The sequence below is a fragment of the Scomber japonicus genome, chromosome 13 (assembly GCF_027409825.1).
Source record: "Scomber japonicus isolate fScoJap1 chromosome 13, fScoJap1.pri, whole genome shotgun sequence".
Classification (NCBI taxonomy): Eukaryota; Metazoa; Chordata; class Actinopteri; order Scombriformes; family Scombridae; genus Scomber; species Scomber japonicus.
In genome coordinates this window covers 14,060,468-14,078,973 of record NC_070590.1, presented here as the reverse complement: position 1 = coordinate 14,078,973, position 18,506 = coordinate 14,060,468, and the positions used below count along the sequence as shown (strand labels likewise).

Here is an 18,506-nt window from a genome sequence, read left to right as displayed (position 1 = left end):
TGATCTGCATGGAATGAAATGTTAATTTAATTTAATTCACCAAAATTACAAAAAGAAAAAAAAAACATTTTTGAATTTGTCTTCCTTGGTTTTGAGATTTCAATCTCTTTTCAACACAGTGGAGGTGAATGGAATTTAATTTGTGGTGCACAGCATTTTAAGAAGAAGATGAAAATACTATGAAAAAAGTATGAAAATCTTTTTGTGATTGTAATGAAGTGACAGGAACAGTTATCTACTATTCAAATACTGTTAACTAGACTTGAAGCTTTTCAGCACAGCATCAGGAGGTCCACATTAATAAAAATAACAAATAAGACAAGACAGTCACTTAACTTGTTTAGAAAGAGTTTATTTAGTGCATTTCTAGTTTGTCCACAGCAGGAACCAAAATATTAAGTTAAACTGTGCTCCCATTGGTTCACCAAAGTTCTGGTCCAACACCATTGGTCCACTCATAATCTGGTGCAATACTATTGGTCCAGTAGTGTTCTAACACCCTCACATTGGTTCACTAGTGTTATGGTATGACACTATTGGCTCACTAGTGTTCTCTTTTGGTCAGGAACACTTTTGACCAGAAAAAAAGGACCTTCAGCATGCTGCTACTGAGCAGAGGTCCACAAGCTTCCATGCAACAACAAACAAACAAACAAACAGCAAGGGACAACAACGACAAACGGAAAGATGAACAGCATTGCTCGTAAGAAGTAAGCATGGAAGCATATACAGTAAACCTTATTTTAACCTGCTAAAGCCCTCAGGAGGTTAGCCTGATATACAACAGATCTTAAAAAGGTAAAATCCCCCCCCAGTCACATGCGTGCGCACACTCTCACTCTCACTTGCCCACACACACGCAACTCACCTACTGCAAGCACAGCATGTACTCGACCACTCACGCACACACACACACACAGGCGCACCTGCATGCAAACAAATGATCGATCCTTATAAGTGTACAAGGATTACGTTCGTTTTTAAAAATATGACTTAACCCCATGAGCTCTGTGTAAACATAGCGTACAGTAGAATAGATAAAGACCTTCTTCATTCCTTTCTGTCATTCTGTAACTTTCTTGCCTTGTCTTTTCATAGCAATAACTAAGTTAATACTTGGACTCTTTGGTTCTCTGTAACAGTCTGTTTATCTGACTGTGTGACTGACTGACTCTTACTATCCCTCATTTCTCTCTCTCCCTCCCTTGTTCACTATGGATATAATACAGCAGGAAGAGTAGTCAAGGGAAGAGATTCACAGGTCCTGTCCCTCTGCAGACCAGAGCAGCAGAGTTAGACGGATTGATTGTCCTTGGTTTATTTACATCACAGTCAGTCACAGTGGGCTCCGTGAAGTGGAAGAAAACATTCCGGTCCTCCTTCCTCTTCTCCTCACCTCCTCCTAACCCCTCACCAGCCTAATGTGTGGGCATGTCGGCCTGAGATCTGTGCATGTGTGCGTGTGTTTATGTGTTTGTGTGTGTTTGTGTGTGTGTGTGTGTGTGTGTGTGCGTGTGTAGGTGTGAGGGGTGCGGGGGCTAGGATAAGTCATTGTTGCTTGGCGACTTGCCTCCGCCGTTAAGTAGGGCCGAAGCGCTGCGACTCTTGGTCGGCGTGCCACTGCCTGACCGTGAGAGTTCTGTCAAATCATGGAGGGACGGTTCCCTGTACATGGCCACTACAGACACACACACAAGACAAGCATAATTAATTAAATCAATGTTATTAGTCTGAATCACTCAGATTTGGTATGCACAGTCTTGCTCAGTCAGTTTGGTACATTTATCTTGCACATACTGTAGATAACTGAGAGTTAATTAATGTAGATTTTACAATAATGAAATAATAATATTACTGTCGGAGGGGAATTCCTGCAAAGCTAAGTTTTAATATGTAATATAATCCGTGGGTGATGATCTCTAGTCAAGTGATCTGCATAAAATAAACAACGATAATATTCTCTCAAAAAAAGATTTTCTTTGCATTTTTTCTATTGGAGTAGGCGGAATAAACCAAAACACTGACATAATATCACATTTCCATTTATGTGACGAGCCAGCTGCCTATTTACATATCCAGTAGATAAGGAGCAGCGATAGCATTCATTTGGAATCATGATTGTGTCCACCTGATGAATGTAAATGCCAATAATCACCAATAAAAACACTTTTGTTTTGCTTTCCACCAACTCCTGAGGGAAATATCTGACTCTTTAGCTGCTAAATAATCCACTTTGTACACCTAGAAGCTGCAAATTTGTCATTTGGTGCTGGGAGGGTAGTGTACAGTGGAGGCAAAACACAAATGTTGGTTGCCGGACAACCAAAACAATGAGATGAAAATGCTATTAAGCTCTGCAGAGCTGAGGGGAACTGCAGAGTCAGCCGATAATTCTCTGTGGGTTCACCACACAATGACAAGTAGTCATGCGGTCCACTGTTAATAAAGAAGTATTGATTATTGCTTCTTTAAAGACGACATCCTGATTTATCTACATGCACCACCTTTGTGTTTCTCTCTATTTGTGCCTTTCTCATTTCTTTATGTCCAAACGTATTTTCACTGTTTGTTTAGATTGCAATGAGGACTGCCTTGCATTTACACCTTATCTTTAGGATATGCTTTCATCTCTGTCTGCTGCCATTTAAACCAGGTCTCCCTTGTATAAAATCAATTAAATCTTCTTACATAGTTCTATAAAGGATGAGTTTGTCCACTGAGTTGGACATTTTCCATAAGTTTCTTGTGATACTTTTTAGTTGTTTGCAATAATATAAACATAAAAAAGAATGTGCTACTGAATTATTTTGTGCTTATTCCACATGAGAGATTACAAGATTTGTTTTTGTCTTGTTGTCTGTGTGGTTTGAAGAAGATGCAGCTCAAAAAGGTGATGCCACATATTTCCATGCAGCAATCAGACATAAACAATGTAAGAATCTCAGTCACAGCCTGAGGACAGTGGCGGTTTGTTTGATTGTGCCACCAGGGAGACCCCACTGTCGATCAAATCTTACAATCCCGCACATCCCACAGAGATTTTTGAGAGCTACACTTAAATAATTAAGGATGTATTTCCTAATGTTAGCTTTGATTTTTGCTTATTAAGTTATGAATATACCCTCCGTACATAAAAAAAAATGAAAATACAGTTTTGAATGATAATTAAAGTGATGTTTTTTTTTCATTTTAAAAGCTTGTCATAGATCAATCTTATTTTACTGAAAAGTCCATTCTCAATATATACAAGTTTCCACATCACACTTCTACAAGTTACATATTGAAACAAGGCTGGTTTCCAAACTAGTTAAGTTGTCAGTAAGTCTTTAACTCAGATTTACCACAAAGAAACATTCAGATGATTTTTGATTTTGTTGGCATGGACGCCTATATTTAGCAGTAGACTGACAGGAAACATGGGAGAGAGAGGGGGGTGTGACATGCAGCAAAGGACTTCCAATCAGGATTGGAACCGGGGTCAACTGCGTATACGGTATGTGCTCTAACCACTCGACCACCTTCGCGCCCAAACATTCAGATGATTAATGTGAAAACAGTTTTTTAGTGTCATACATTATTCTAAATAGAGAAGCCTGTGATACATTTAAATGAAGCAACAATGAGCACAATATATTTTTGAATGGAGTGGGGCTATAATGTTATAGAGAGATAGTGTTTTAGACATGCATATAAAGTTGTTAAAGTTTAGGAAAAGTATATCTCTGCCGAGTAAAAATCCCCTTCAGTGCAACTGTAACGCTGTGAGATGTTTCACTCTTAAGTGGTGAAGTGCAGCTATCTTACCTTTGAGCGGTTTCGGTATGAAGTGTGCGGAGGCCTTGTTCTTCTTGACGTGATTCCCCTTCATGATTCCACCCTCCTTGTTAAGTCCCAGGTACCAGGCCCGGCCTGAGGCCTGCTGCCGGTACAGCATGGAGGAGTAAGTGACATAGTAGTTCTCAAACACTGACTCCTTGAACTTACACTCTGGAGTAAAATGTTCCTGTGGAAAGAAATGTGACACATAATCAAACAAATTATAAAAAGAAAGAAGACAAGACTGTGATTAAGTAGACATGGAGAGATGAGGGTGAGGCTTTAGTCTCTGAGAACAAACTGCACCAACTTAGGACAGCTGACATTTGCATTTCCTTATTCCTGCGTCTCCATAGCAACCGGCTACTCCCTTGAATACCAACCAGCCCACTGAGAGAAAGATGGTGCCCATACAGGTTGCCGGGGGAAACGGAAAGACACAGAAAGAATGCTCTTTGTCTATCATCCATTAATCCTGTATGAATGTTTATTAGGGCAGATTTTGTGCATGCATGATCTTCAAGTAGATTTACTGAGAAAAGGCAGAGAAATGTGCTTTGTGTGTATATATCTGTAAATAATCTGTGTGTTTGGGTTTGTATTGTGCATTTAATATCAGATGGGAAGATGAACCAAGTGATATTAGTGTTATGACTGAAGCCGACACCCTCAGAATAACAAACCAAAGCATCCAGGACTGGATATGATGTGCCATATATGGTAGTGGTAGACGTGCCTGCAAAGGCATAGCAGTATGGCTAATATTACATCCTGTTATGTGCCATTTTTCTATTTCCTCTCTGTTAGTTTTCATCTGCAGCCTTGTTTAGATTGCAGGAAGTGCGTGTTATTTTTTGTTGACTCTTTTTCATTATTACCTCTACACCACCCACCATCAGCGCTCAAGAGCTAAAGTGAGCCACTTAATGCATTGCACTGCAGCCAACCAAAACTGCCTTCTGCCCTGTCTCAGAAAATATATGCACAGTTTATGTGGTGTAAATCTAGCTGGGAAAAGCGTAAAAGCAAATTTCAGGAGCCCCTGACTGGAGGCAAATAAACAAAAGGAGTCTGGAGGATGATCTGTAATCAATCCTGGGAAGCCACAATATCATTGGACAGATAAGGAAGCCTCGGGCACTGGATTATAACACCTGGTGGCAGCTGACTCACAAGGCAACACTGGTTAAAGTATTGATATGATGATAGCATCATAATGATACACTGGTCACACTGAAAGCTGCTGTTTCAATACTCGAACCGACCCAAAGAAGAGCTCTTTAATGCTCTGTGATGATGATGAATATGATGATGATGGTGTGTGTGTGTGTGTGTCCGTGTGTGTGTGTGTGTGTGTGTGTGTGTGTGTGTGTGTGTGTGTCTGTGTGTCTGTGCATGTGACCTACAGAGGTGTAGAGAAATCCTTCATTGTTCATCGCCAGGTAGAGCTTGGTCTGGACGCCCTGGATGGCCACCACACGAAGCCCCACTGGGATCAGGTTGAACACAGCTACAAACGCACAAACACACACAGACACACACACACAGACAGACACACACACACACACACACACACACACACACACACAAACACACACAGCAAACAAACAAGCGCTCACACAGTGAACACGGAGAAACAGAGAGAAAAAAATCCTTATCAATATCAATGTAGCGTCTGGTAGGATGACACCTCCATTTTGCCACAAAGAACCAATTTTACAAGGTCACTCAGGCACTAAGGTTGCTGAGTTACACTAATGATCTAGTGCCTGGTGTTAAGCGTTAAATCATAAAAGGGTAAACATTATCAAAAGACATGCAGCTAAGCAGGGACTGGTAAACATTTGGTAGTGCAAGGACAAGATAAAACAGAAAAGCTGCAGAATGAGTGTTTACAGCTGTCTCTGATATCCACTGTTGACCATTCTTTTACCAATCAATGAATCACGTAGTTTATAAAATGTCAGACAGTAATGAGAAATGTCCATCACAGTTTCACAGACCCAAAAGTGGCATCTTTAAATAAACTTACAATGACATAAAATCAGAGAAAAGCAGCAAATACTCACATTTAAAAGAGAAAGTATTTGACATTTTGTGTAATAAGTAACTGAAATGATAATCAAAATTGTTCAGCTTATCATTTCATGACTCATTCGTTCTGTGTTTTTGAATACATACAAGGATATTCCCAGGCTTACTGATACTGCAGTGTTCAATGACTGTTTGTGTTTTTTAAAGCACGAATCATGAACATAAGCTACTTAAGCACCACTGAGTTGTTTGGGCTCCACACTCTTAATACGTAACAGGGAATGTGACGTTAAAGCAATGACTGTCAGATTTAAATTCAAGGGATTTACAGGCATGTTTGGTGAGCACATAAAGGATCTATACTGTGCTTTAATCTTCATCATAAACATATTTTTAGTGCAGAGTAAAAAAAATATCTATCAGATTTTTGCTTTTGTTGTTGTTTACCCAGTGCTTTGCACTTAGTGGGCACACGCAATGTTACAATATTGTTCCCACAGTATACAGTTTGCATTTTAGCAGGAATGCACTGTAATTATTCCAGGCAGGCAGATGAGTCAGGCCCCTGTTTAATTACATTCATTTAGCCAACCATGTTCTTTATATGGAGACATGAATTACATGGATTATCCATTCAAGCCCAGTAACAGGAGACTGATTTCATGTGGGTGGGCGTTTACATGATGTACACACCATGTAATCATCTAATTAAAGGATACTTCCCCTGCCCCTGCCCCTTGCATCTTGCCTCTTTGCACACAACACAACAGTTGGTGGCCTGAGAAGTAGCAGAGATTAATGCGAGATGCTGGCAACGCCAGCTGTGCACGAGAAGGAGAGTGATTGCCGTCTGGACCACAACAACAGAATTGAATTAGCCTTATCAATCACACGTTGGTAGGCTGTGTGTGTGTGTGTGTGTGTGTGTGTGTGTGAGAGAGAGAGTGACAGCAAGAAAATGTGTTCGCTAGTTCAGTTCGATCACATATTTTTCAAGCTTTCAGAGATTTGAGCATTGCACTGTACGTCCTGCATATATTTAAACTATTGCTTCCAGAAGACATTTAACACAGATAGACGACCATGTAGCCGCCTGACATTTATAGGAAAAGCACGCTCCAGTTTACTAATTCCATTAACACTTGACATGTTGCAGAGCGACTGAGCACAAATTCCCTTCTCAGACAGATTTCCTCAGGGTGAAACTTGTCTTAAAATTGGATTCAAAGTGGTTTTGGCTGATAACTCCAGTCTGAACTCAAACTAAATAAGCTCTTGAAAGATACTTAACCTTCAGTATATTGTAACACTCTATGCCTTTAAATAATAGAGCTATATTATTCCTAAGAATGCAATAAGAACATTTAAAGAAAAGTTTCAGTCTCTACTGTATTGTATGTTTATCTACTTTTATAATTTTACTGTATGGGCGCTAAATAATGCTTGATATGGAGACAGAGAAGCAGTTGACATGCATTTAAAGATTACATTTATAACATTTACCATGCTTGGAGAAACATATTTGTTTTCCATAACTTTTGAAAAAGAAAATGACTGGTTATGGAAAAAAATGGACGGTCAGTATTATTTTCTGTATCTCCGGAGTTAGACTTACCAAAGGTGCTGTCTTCATCCTTGGTTCCATCAATGGTGCCATCAGGCTGCATCTGCAGCTGGAAGCCCTGGCGACTGGAAAGCCTGGTCACAATGCCCTTTAACTGGGGCTCTGAGAGGAAAGGAAAGGGGAGGAGACACATGAACTGCATTCATTCCTTATTACTGTCATGTGATATATCATATCCAGCAGTCTTCAGGAAGCCGGAAGTGTCAGAGTAGGAGAAGCTGTTTGTATTTTCACTGGGCCTTGAGGGCCCAATATTGATCCATAACTCCTTGAACATCAAGGCTCAAATACATTTCAAAGAATAACTGACAGATGTAGTATGATGGTAAGAACAGCTCCAGCGTTGTTTACTTTAGGATCCTGTTTTCTGAGATCTCCATCAGTTATCACAGATACATGCTGCAACAATACAAAGTTATTAACATGTGATGTTTGTGGTGTCATGCAACAGGATTAACTCCTGAGCTACTGCCAGAGGCAGACTATCCATGACTGATGAAGTGATGAGAGAAATGGTGTTGGTTGGTAGTGATGAAGGTGGTGGTAATGGTGAGCATGGTTGAAGTGGTGATGCAGCCCATGGATTTCCCACTTCTCGCTCCCCCGCCCTCAGACCTGGTGGTCGCCTTCTCTTCCGTTTCTTCCTCGATCCAAACAATTTGACACGCGAGAACACGTTCAGCTTGCTCGGCTTCTCGTTTGTGCCTTTGCTATTGCTCGGGCTGCCACTGCCACGGCAAGCATTAGCCTTCTCCCGCTCCCTTGCCTGCCTCTTCTGACGGATCAGGGAGCTGGCGATAGCCGCTGCCCTGGACATGTTCCCCCGGTGGAGTGAAACCAGGCTGTGCGTCCCGGTGTGTGTGTGTGTGTGTGTGTTGGGGGGGGGGAGAAGGGGGAGGGGGGGAGAAGGGGGGGCGGGGGGTCGCGGATAAGGCGGTGAGGGTGTATGGGGTGCGGGGACTGGGGAGGGGGGTCTACACCACCCACGTCTCAGTTCGCATCACACACCGGCTGCTGCAGTCTCGCAGATATCCGTGATATGAAAAAGCGTCCAGAATGCTCCATCGGTGCGTCCGGGCGCCTCATGGAAGTCCTTAAACAAATCCAGTGATCTGCGTGAGTGAGCGTTAACGACGCCGCCTCACATCGCCCCCAAGGGGTTTGAGTGGCAAAAGCTGTCTAATTCCCCCTCTGGTGATTCTTCTGGCTGTCCCGAGAGAGTGGAGAAGAGAGGGCGCGTGATGATCCAGTCCCGGTCCAAGTAACGAATCAACAGCTTATAAACCGGGACACCGGGGGTTATTGTTGATGACCACTGCAGCTACTGCTTCCTCTTCTCCTGCTGCTGATGCTGCTCTGCACCGATCCCCCGGCGACACTCCGCTCCTCGATGCTGTCCGTGACAGAAATGCAGCAACCGGAATGTTTGTCAATGAAACAGCTCGGGGCTGGTTCAGTGGAAAAGGGATCATGATGCAGCCGTGCCGTTCATAAAACTGCTGCAGCCCTGCAGAACGAGGAGGGTGGGAGTGGGAGGGGGGTTGGAGGAGAGTGTGTGTACGTGTGTTATGAGTGTGTGTCTGAGGAGGTCGGATTGGGTTGGGGTGTGATGAGTGAGTGAGTGAGTGTGTGGTGGTGGAGGGGAGAGGGGTTGGGGCAGCTCTTTCTCATAGGGCACCTGTAGCCCTGTGAACCCCACGTGGCATGATATTTGTGTGTTATGCTGAATACTGATGTGTGATGGGCAGGGAGGAGAAGAGAGGGGTGGGAGCTGGGGGGTTGATGGGTGTAATATAGAGGGAGGGGTGAAGAAAATAAACAGAAATAAGAGGGAGAGAGAGAGAGGACACAGACAAGTGAATGAATGAGAGGAGGAATAATGGGAAAGTGGGGCAGAGAAGAGAAAATTAGATATTGAGTGAGCCTGTGTGTGAGACACAGAGAGAGAGAGAGAGAGAGAGAGAGAGAGAGAGAGAGAGAGAGAGTTTGTGGAAAATACACAACCTACAAATGGATTATGAAAAGAGAATGATGAATGAAAGAGAGGAGGAAAAAATAAAGGAAGGCCAACAGTTAGAGAGAGATATATGTTGAGTTTGGGAAAAAGAGAGAGAGGACATGAGAGAGAAAAGAAGAAGATGGAATATCACATATATGAGGAGACGTGGGGAAAATTAAGTAAAATGTGAGGAATGAAGATAGAGAAAGGGTAAATCAAGTATCTGGGGGATGAGAGAGAGACCTATGAAGTGTGTGTGAGTGAGAAAGTGGAGAAAGAGAGGGAGGGCGAAAGGAGGGGCTCTCATCTTTTGGTGCAGAGGTTTACCACTGCTGAAAGGCTGCAGCGTTAGAGAAAGAGGAGATGGCACGCTTCTGTCTGGATGTCGTTTTCTAGATGTTACCTTTTGCATTGGCACCATAGCAGAGACATACACACACACACACACACACATACATACAACACCATCAGCTACTCCACGCATGTTGGCCGGCCACTGGCAACCCCCACAGGAAAATAGATGCACAACTGTCAGCGCAAGATATATCTGCAATGGCGCATGGCAACTGCAACTCCAAGTGGTACAGAGGAAGACGAGGCGGTGGACAAGGAGCCGTCTGACTCGCAGCAGAGGTCGACCTGTGGCACCTGGCGCCAAACAGCAGGCAGAGCCGGTGCATGCTGCTCTCCAGTGGGAAAGGTAGTGGAAATCGATGAGTGGAGAGCAAGAGGATGTGGTGAGCAGTAAATTACATGACTGGAGAGGAGGTGAATTCAGTAAGCTACAGCCCACCGTGGGCTCGTTGGAGGGGGAGGAGGAGGAGGAGGAGGAGGAGGAGGAGGAGAAGGTGATGGACTGTGGACAGAAACTGAGGTCAGGACCCGGTCACTGAAGTGGAGCCTTTAGCCTGTCACTGACTAAAGGAGTTGAAGTTACAGCCACGGCCTTCGAGTTCGGTAAGACCTTTGTAAATACGCAGATAAGTATAGTTTAGGTTTTACTGTAATATTAAAGCTGTTAATTCCAGCAGAGAGAGCCACAGAAGACTTCACAACCACTCTGTGATGTCATCTAAAAAACATACAACCAATGTAATGAAATGACTGAAAGCTACAGTAGGTCTAGTCCTTCATCTTTTATTAATGTGATCCTGGCTTTTAAACCCACACCACATGTCCTTACAAGCAGAAGCCAGACACGTAAACAGGGGCTTGAAAAAGTGTAACAATACAAGCTGCAAGGTAAACCAAACAGATACAAGGTGAGTCTGAGGGACATGAAACAAACACTGTCGATTCACACCTTTTGCTTTGAATCGCCACAATAACAAATTCAAATGTAACAGAGGAGTCAATCAATAACTAGATCAATAAAAGTCATCTAATGAATATGCTGCCAAACAACACAGAGGGAAGAATTAGTGTAAGGTTTTTTTCTCTGGGATTAAAAAATATCTTTGTTATATAATGAATCCTTGATTAATTACTGAATGAACAAATCAGAGTGTGCAAATAACGTGCAATTAGAAAAATAAACGTGTGACAGATTGTTGCAGTGAAAATATATGACTTAAAAATTAAACCTGAGCTGTTGCATGGAGTCTAATCTATGGGTCAAAGATTTGGTTGGAGCTATGTTGCGCCCCCTACAGGCAAAAAGAAGTTGGAGAAAAGGGAGAGAAAACCACAGTATATTTACAGCACATGCCCAGAGAGTGAGAGTCTTTATGAGTGTGAATCTCCATCTTACCAGGAATGCCAGTTAGAGTCTAATCAACCCATAAGCATACAGCAGCATTCACAACAGACCGCTGGGGCCCTGAGAAAGTAAAGCAGGCTACACTTCCACTATAAACGTATGTACTCCTCAATACATTTTTCCTGTTTTTTTTTGTTGTTTTTTTTGTTGAATTTTAGTTAAGGTAAAATTTTAAGGGAAAGTTGTTTTTGTTAATGTTATTTTGCTATTGGATAGGTATTGTAAAATTCCGATCCACAGGCCGACAGTGCAAAACGCCGATACGTTTGATTCAAGGTCTTTGGGGTATTAAGTCGTGTTTAGCCAGTGAAAACAATGTATTTCACGCCTCCACTATGTGATCAAAAGTACTGTTCGGTCAAATATTTAAAAAGGTTTTTTTGTGCTGTTTAATACGGATTTATTCTCAAGGTCGCAGTGGATCCAGCAGACTATTTTAAGCTACAAGACCAACCACTATGAATGTTTACATGAGTGTAAAAAAGTCCTGGCAGTATTTGATAAAAACAATTAGATTTTTTTTACCCCTCTCGGAATCGGTTCAGTTCAGTTTAGAGGCGGCTCATAGGAAGGGCGCGCCCGCAGTTGTTTTCAGCACCATGGACAGCGCTTCAACTTTAAATGAAGTTAAACCCCTTTTCCTCAAATTATCTTAAAGAGATTAAATTATTACAAACAAAACTTAACTAAAGTGATAAGTTAAGCATCTGAAACCACCTGTCCCCATAACATCATTAAGAACATTAAGGCAATATTTTTACAAGTTCTATTTAGATACTTCCCAAGAGTCTCACTATATCTAATTATATGTTTATCCAATTTCCCTTATAACCGCCTATTCCCAAAGCTTATTATACACAGAGTGCCGAGGTCCGCCGATACTCGCACTGCTCCCTTTAGGATTATTTATCACTACAGGCCGAGTCCAATTGGGTTATATTTTGTTCCCTTTGGTCCTACCTGAGGTCGATCGGCGGAGAGGGAAACTCATGTTGCGCCCGTGCTGCTCAGGAGCTTTGTGATCATGACTTCCTGTTGTGCACTGCACGACGAAAAGAGGAGGAATTACCGAAGTTCAAACCAGAGAAGTCTCCACGGCATTGGATCCATTAAGGCCGCGCACATGGCGTTGACGGGAGATCATTACAGAACATTAGAGGCCATTAAGCCGTTGGAACCGGTCATTAATGATTCATCTCGAGGCCCCGCTGATCTGGCACAATAAGGGAGGGAGGGAGCCAGGAGCCTGTACCCAAATCCAAGGATCTATCGAAGAAGTAGTGTATGTGTGTGTGTGTGTGTGTGTGTGTCTGTGTGTCTGTGTGTGTGATCTAAGAGAAACTGGACTGTAACTGTCAACTTTCAGGGGACACTAGTGCGGCACATGAGCACAAACACATGAGCACTGCGCTTGTCATGAGTCTGTATTGGCTTTTCCCTGAGATTTATATCCAAAGACCTGAACATAACAGCCATACAAATGATTGAAGACTTTATTTCCCCTTGTCAGATTGAATATCTTTATTGATTTATTCTGTCTAACTTAAGACCCCTGCACTGTGTTGCTTTAAATTAAAACTGTTATTAGTTAATTTGCTCATTATTTTTTCAATTAATTGATAAATCACAGTCTATACAATGTCAAAATAAAATGGAAAAATACCTATTACAATTTCCTAAAGACCATGGTTATTGCCTTTGTTTATAACAGACTCTAAACCCTAAAACTAGTTCAAAAGCTGATAATCAGATAGCAGTAGAAACTGAAACATTGCGTGAATTGCAGTACACTTGATATGACTCTTGAGTAAAGTTGCCTCTATGACTGGTTATTTGTCTAACAAAAAAACAAACTACCTCAAAAATGGTCAATTTTAATATTTGTCATGATTGATAGTCTCAACACAGCAATTCATAACTGTTGTCTTTGCCCTCAAACTACATCTAACCTAAACGTTCTCCTTTTGTTTAATATTCTGATTAAACCCTCACACATCCTGTGCAGCCGAACAACATTCAAACCCACATCACATTAGTTCAGATTTTAGTGGAGACCTTAAACTTTCCAAAAAAAAAACTGTATAAAATGATTCTCTTGGAACCAAAAATACAATTGTTATTAGAAATGAAATGATTTACCCTTAATAAAGGAGACCGGATTCCAAATATCAAAGTATACGTTGAATTTATTAAACTTGTACAAGAGTGGAGCGTTTCACCAATGTAACAGACAGAGTCACAAAAGAAAAAGGCTCCATGTGAGCCTTGTCACATAGTTTTTATACCATTCTCTACATGGCCTGTCCCAGCCCCCTCCCATAACTGACATGCATACCCCATAGATAGCATCATAACATTTTCTCAGTTCCCTTAATCAGTAGACAAGCAGAAGTTCAAAACTAAGTGCCAACTCCCTTGACCTGTCTCTAACCCCCCACACAATGGTTGAACTCTCCTTCTGTCGGATTCAGCAAACCATTGAGTCAGGATGTATTAAAACAGTCATGTAAAAACAGGAACATACACACATTGTCTGATATAGGACATCTGTAATACAGTCTAATCCTACATTTTTATAACAACAATAAAATCTACAGCTTCTCTGAAGAACTGGAACAAGATGGTACAGACAATAAATAATTTGCTGATTTGGGAAAAGGTTAAGACTCCCATCATAAATAGCATTCTTATCTAACACCTTGGCAATGAAAGACCAACAGAATGGCATTGTTTCAGAGGATTTTAGAGAGAAACTCACACAGTACACACACAGATAAACACAAGCCTATCTTTCTCTCAGTGGGTCTGTGGGCTATCCTTAATGAACGCCATCCCAGCACATTACATAGTAACCACTCTCTGAGCACACCCAATGCTGCCAGTCCAGAATTACACACAGTCCATATGGCCACCCATAATTCTACATTATCAGCCCATTATGTTGTTGTGCTGTTACAGTGCTTCCTGTGAAGCGGCCTCTTAAAACACAACAGCGTTCATATTACTGCGATGATACAGAAAGTATTACAGATTGCAGCAGATACTGCGGTACAGCAGCCAATAAAAGCAGTTGAAGACAGTGAAGCAGGATGCTGCTGGAGAGAATGCACACTCAGCATTTTGAGAAGTGAAGCTCGCAAAAGAAGAAACATGAAAGTCATCTGAAGAAGAACTTATTTGAAACGAATGCAATTTTCATTCTGAGTTTCCAAACCTCTGAGGTAAAAAGAAAAACAAAACAAGTTTCCAGAGAAATAATGCTACTGTTGTCTTTGCCCACCTAATTATATCATTAGACTATAGCTTCCTGTCATCAGGGAATACTGTAACCCTATTAGATCAAGCAGATGGATTGACTGTGTCACTGAGTGCTTGTTTTCTTTCTTTCTATCTCTCTATAAATACCATGATATATCACTTTAGATTTATATAAACACATAATGCCTCCCAAGAAAGCTTTGTAGCCTTGACTAGATGGCAACAGGTACGTTTTGTCAAAGTTTCACCGGCCAACAGTCTGGGCAGGAAGCCCATTTTCAATCACTGTTTTCTATATTTAAAAAGAATCACTGTTGTGCTTCTAAGAATATCAGATGTCATTCTTGCCTGATGTTGGACTAAACTGTTAACTCGTTACACTCCAGGGTTATAGTTAGGATTAGGGTTAGGGTTAGAATCAGTCAACTCAGTCAAATGGGTGGATTCAAAGGTCTGGACCCAGGCAACTTCCATTCACGAATGGTGATTCAAATTATCAGCCACTGGATGGCGCCATATTGACAGACAACAGGTCAAAAGGAGGAACTGGGAAACAAGTATGTATCATCTACAGTTAGAGGCTATAATGTGTGTTCAGCTTAGGTGGCAGGTAGACATAAGAGTCTGATAAAAACCAAACAATAAACATTGTAAAACGTTTATTAGACTTTATGGCCAATGACCTGCTGACTACATAAAGAGATAAAGCATTATTGCGGTGAGCACTCCATCACATCTCTGTGACATTTCTATTTTTATTTAGACTCTAAAACTGCCAGGAGCCCCAGTTTATGACCTCGTCTACTGTGGTACATGTCAGGACAAAAGATGGTTGTCACCAGGAGCCATAACACATTTGCCATGATGCTTTCCTTTTTTCCTCCCATGACACCACACAATGAGTCAAATCTTCCACATTAAACAGCTATTTCAAGATAGAGCCAATTTGTTCTTCTAGTGAATCTTAAACCAATGAAACAGCTAAGGGCAATAACATTAATAATGGGAAGGGTGTAATACTTGCAGGTACAAATATTCCTGAAATTCTTCTCTGTTACTGACATGTCATAAAATCAATATTATTAATTTCTCAAAGAATTAGTTATGATTTCATAACTATGAAAAGATGTATCATAATAGCAATAACTTCCATAATTACAAGAATCTTAAATTATGACTTCCCATTCCATACATACTGTATGTCTTAGTATCTCATTATTATGAATTAGTATATGATCATTATGAGAACCTTTCTAATTATCTAAAAGACATATATGAGATTGGAAGTCATATGTATGAATATCACCTCATAATTATAAGAAATATTATATTAATGAGATAATAAATCTCAATCATGAGGAAAAAACACTTAATAATAAAAGTGGTGGAAATGCAATTCATTTATTTTAAAAAGTGTAATAGTAAACCAGATCTGTAAATTTAGTGCTCATTTGTGACTTGCTGACATCACTACATCAGTGAAAAATCAGATGTGGTTCAGTGATATATTGGATGGACTTTAATTGCTGTGCGATGTTGATCTCTGCTGCCACCTTGCTGTGCCACAATCAGGGTTAATTAACAACGGTGTCTCAATGGTCAATCCGCTTCTGCTGCTTATTTGTGACAGAGAGAGAGAGAGAGAGAGAGAGAGAGACAGAGAGAGAGAGAGAGAGAGAGAGAGAGAGAGAGAGAGAGAGAGAGAGAGAGAGAGAGGCACTAATAGTTATAATCCGCATTTAGAAGCCTAACATATATAGGAACAAGATGTTAATGAGTTCATGTTCTACCCAAACCTAATCCTTAAGACCACATTTATACAGAAAGGTGCACAACTCTGTGCAACCCTGTCCACCTGAGAGAGAGACGGAGTCATTACTGAAGATATTTAATCAAAAAGTACTTTAGACTTAACAATTTTAGAAATCATAAGAGCAAACAAAACTGGGCTCTTGTGTCATGTCTTACTTTGTGTTGATGGCTCAATCAATCCATCCAATGTTATGACACAGCATTTACCATTATTGTATATTAAAGCCTCAGTAAGTGTTCAGTAACAGTTTTTGTCAACTTTCTGACATAGTTTATTATTACATTAGTTTTCATTATCTAGCTGAAAATTGCTACATGTGGTTTGTTGTAACTTAGATGAAAAGTCATGATCAATTCCAATTATTTTGAAGTGGTCCACAATTTACTTAAAGCTAACCTTACTTCAAATGTTCAGTTTTTATTGAGACTACTTTCTGGTGATCTTGTAGGCTATTGGGCTTTATACCAGAAGGTTTAGTAATTTGTCCACATGTTGAACAATGACACTACAATCTATAGCCTCATATATGAGTTGAAGGCTCGCTTCTGCCTTCAATGTCATTAGCAATGGACCAATTATATGTTTTATAAGATCTTCATTTGTTACAGGACTGCTGGGTTCCTTTACAATCCACAGGGGGTTAGGGTTAGGGTTATTGTTCTGGTCTATCGGTGCATTTATCATCTTATAAATCACCACCCCCTTATTTATTGGCCTAGTTTTATTGGTTTTTCTGTTTATTGATGTGTTTTCTTTATGAGTAAAGGATATCATATATAAAAGAAACTCCTTCAGGAGTCATAATAAGAGGCATGAACTGAAACCTCCACTTAAGATCAAACAACCAATGTAAAATAAATAAATAAATAAAGTCAAGTATAATTTTATAACTTTAGGAGTAAAAATACTATATGTACTGTTAATGGTATGAGAAATGCTCTTTGAATACTGAGATACTGTACTAAATGCCTCTAAATTCTACTACTTATGATATATCACACTGTAAAATAGGTTATGATATTTTTCTGCATTCCTGCACGTTGCATCCCTTTGCTTTTTTGTGAATGAATATAGGTCTGTAATATAGATAGCAATACATAATCGCGCTCAGCTTGCGGGCAACTCCCTTTTTTTGGTCTCCATGGCAATGATAGTATCCCAGTTTCCATTGCGGTGTGTCGCGCGACGATTTTATTGCTGACCAGAGGAGAGAAAATTAATTTGTGCCTGAAATTACATATGAAAACCAAAAATGCTTCAGTGGAGGAAATAATAGCCTGTCAGTAATTTAACAAGCTCGACATACGATAGGCTATAGACTACTGAATGTTTCATCTTGAGCAGAGTGTAATATAGATAACCCCACCATGCATAACCCCATAGGACCCATAACCCGTGCACGGTTTGTGGGTCTCCTCCTATTTTTGTGATAAAGCTGAAAGAGACAGCATTAGAGACACATTTATAATTAACACTCTGAACAGCAGCATCATTTATGAATAGGTTTACGGCTAAGTATCCAGCATATGTTGCCTGTATGCTGTGTCCCCGTGTGGACAATGGAAAGAGGTCAGCGTGCTGATCTCAGCGTCACAAAGGCTTGACCATCATTTCCTCTTTCTTGCCATCACAGTAAAGTCTTAGTCAAAAAGCGAGATTACACCTGACTTGGGTTCACCATCACTCACCTTTGGCGGCATGGTCTTTATCCTCTTTGCCTTTTGTTTTTCCACTCATGGAGCTTCACCGCCGCCGCTGTTCTTGTTGAAAATCAAACTTCGGGTGAGAGTTGCAGGGTCACGGTTTTACTTTTTCATCCTCCTCTGTTTTTCTTTTTTCTTTTTCTTCCACCGTATGGCAGTCTTAAGTCTCGCCCTCTTTCTGTCCCGTCCCTTCTTCTATGAGTCCCTCTCTGCCTCGCTCTACACAGCCCGACTCCGTTTGTGAAGCCTGCTCTTCTAGTGTCACCGTACATAGGAGCGCTCCCTAACGTGCGCGCGCAAAATCTCCACTCGCACGCGCACACTGAGGGACAAAGAAAGATGACAGGAATATGTGCACATGCAAGACAATTAAAATTACTGCTTCGGTTTAATTAGACATCCTATACTGATTGTTAGAAGGGTTAAATGTAGTTTCTAATAAGGCATCATTTATATGCTGAAATAGACTTATAAAGTGATCTCCCAGGGGGCTACAGTAG

The 18,506-nt window shown here is 40.9% G+C and overlaps 1 protein-coding gene across 2 annotated transcripts; it reads right to left on the bottom strand.

Moving 5' to 3' along the window:
- Window positions 1-212: 212 nt before the first annotated feature.
- On the bottom strand, window positions 213-18,237 carry fgf13b (fibroblast growth factor 13b). Of its 2 annotated transcripts, none has more exons than XM_053331634.1 (5): window positions 17,992-18,237; window positions 7,466-7,576; window positions 5,223-5,326; window positions 3,805-4,003; window positions 213-1,678 (listed from the first exon to the last, which is right to left on the bottom strand). In XM_053331634.1, exons 1-5 carry the CDS (start codon window positions 18,038-18,040, stop codon window positions 1,539-1,541), a joined length of 603 nt encoding a protein of 200 aa, XP_053187609.1. In that variant the 5' UTR covers window positions 18,041-18,237; the 3' UTR covers window positions 213-1,538. The 2 variants fall into 2 exon arrangements, with proteins under 2 accessions (XP_053187609.1, XP_053187608.1); XM_053331633.1 differs by lacking the exon at window positions 17,992-18,237 and adding an exon at window positions 8,090-8,291.
- Window positions 18,238-18,506: the final 269 nt, after the last annotated feature.

What these genes read in the sequence shown, in the direction of transcription:
- fgf13b (XM_053331633.1), bottom strand. Translation starts at nt 8,291, where the DNA reads ATGTCCAGGGCAGCGGCTATCGCCAGCTCCCTGATCCGTCAGAAGAGG. An exon ending in GAAGAGAAGGCGACCACCAG is followed by an intron (nt 7,577 to 8,089) that starts GTCTGAGGGCGG and finishes CTTTCCTCTCAG; the next exon opens with AGCCCCAGTTAAAGGGCATT. An exon ending in CATACCGAAACCGCTCAAAG is followed by an intron (nt 1,679 to 3,804) that starts GTAAGATAGCTG and finishes GTGTGTCTGTAG; the next exon opens with TGGCCATGTACAGGGAACCG.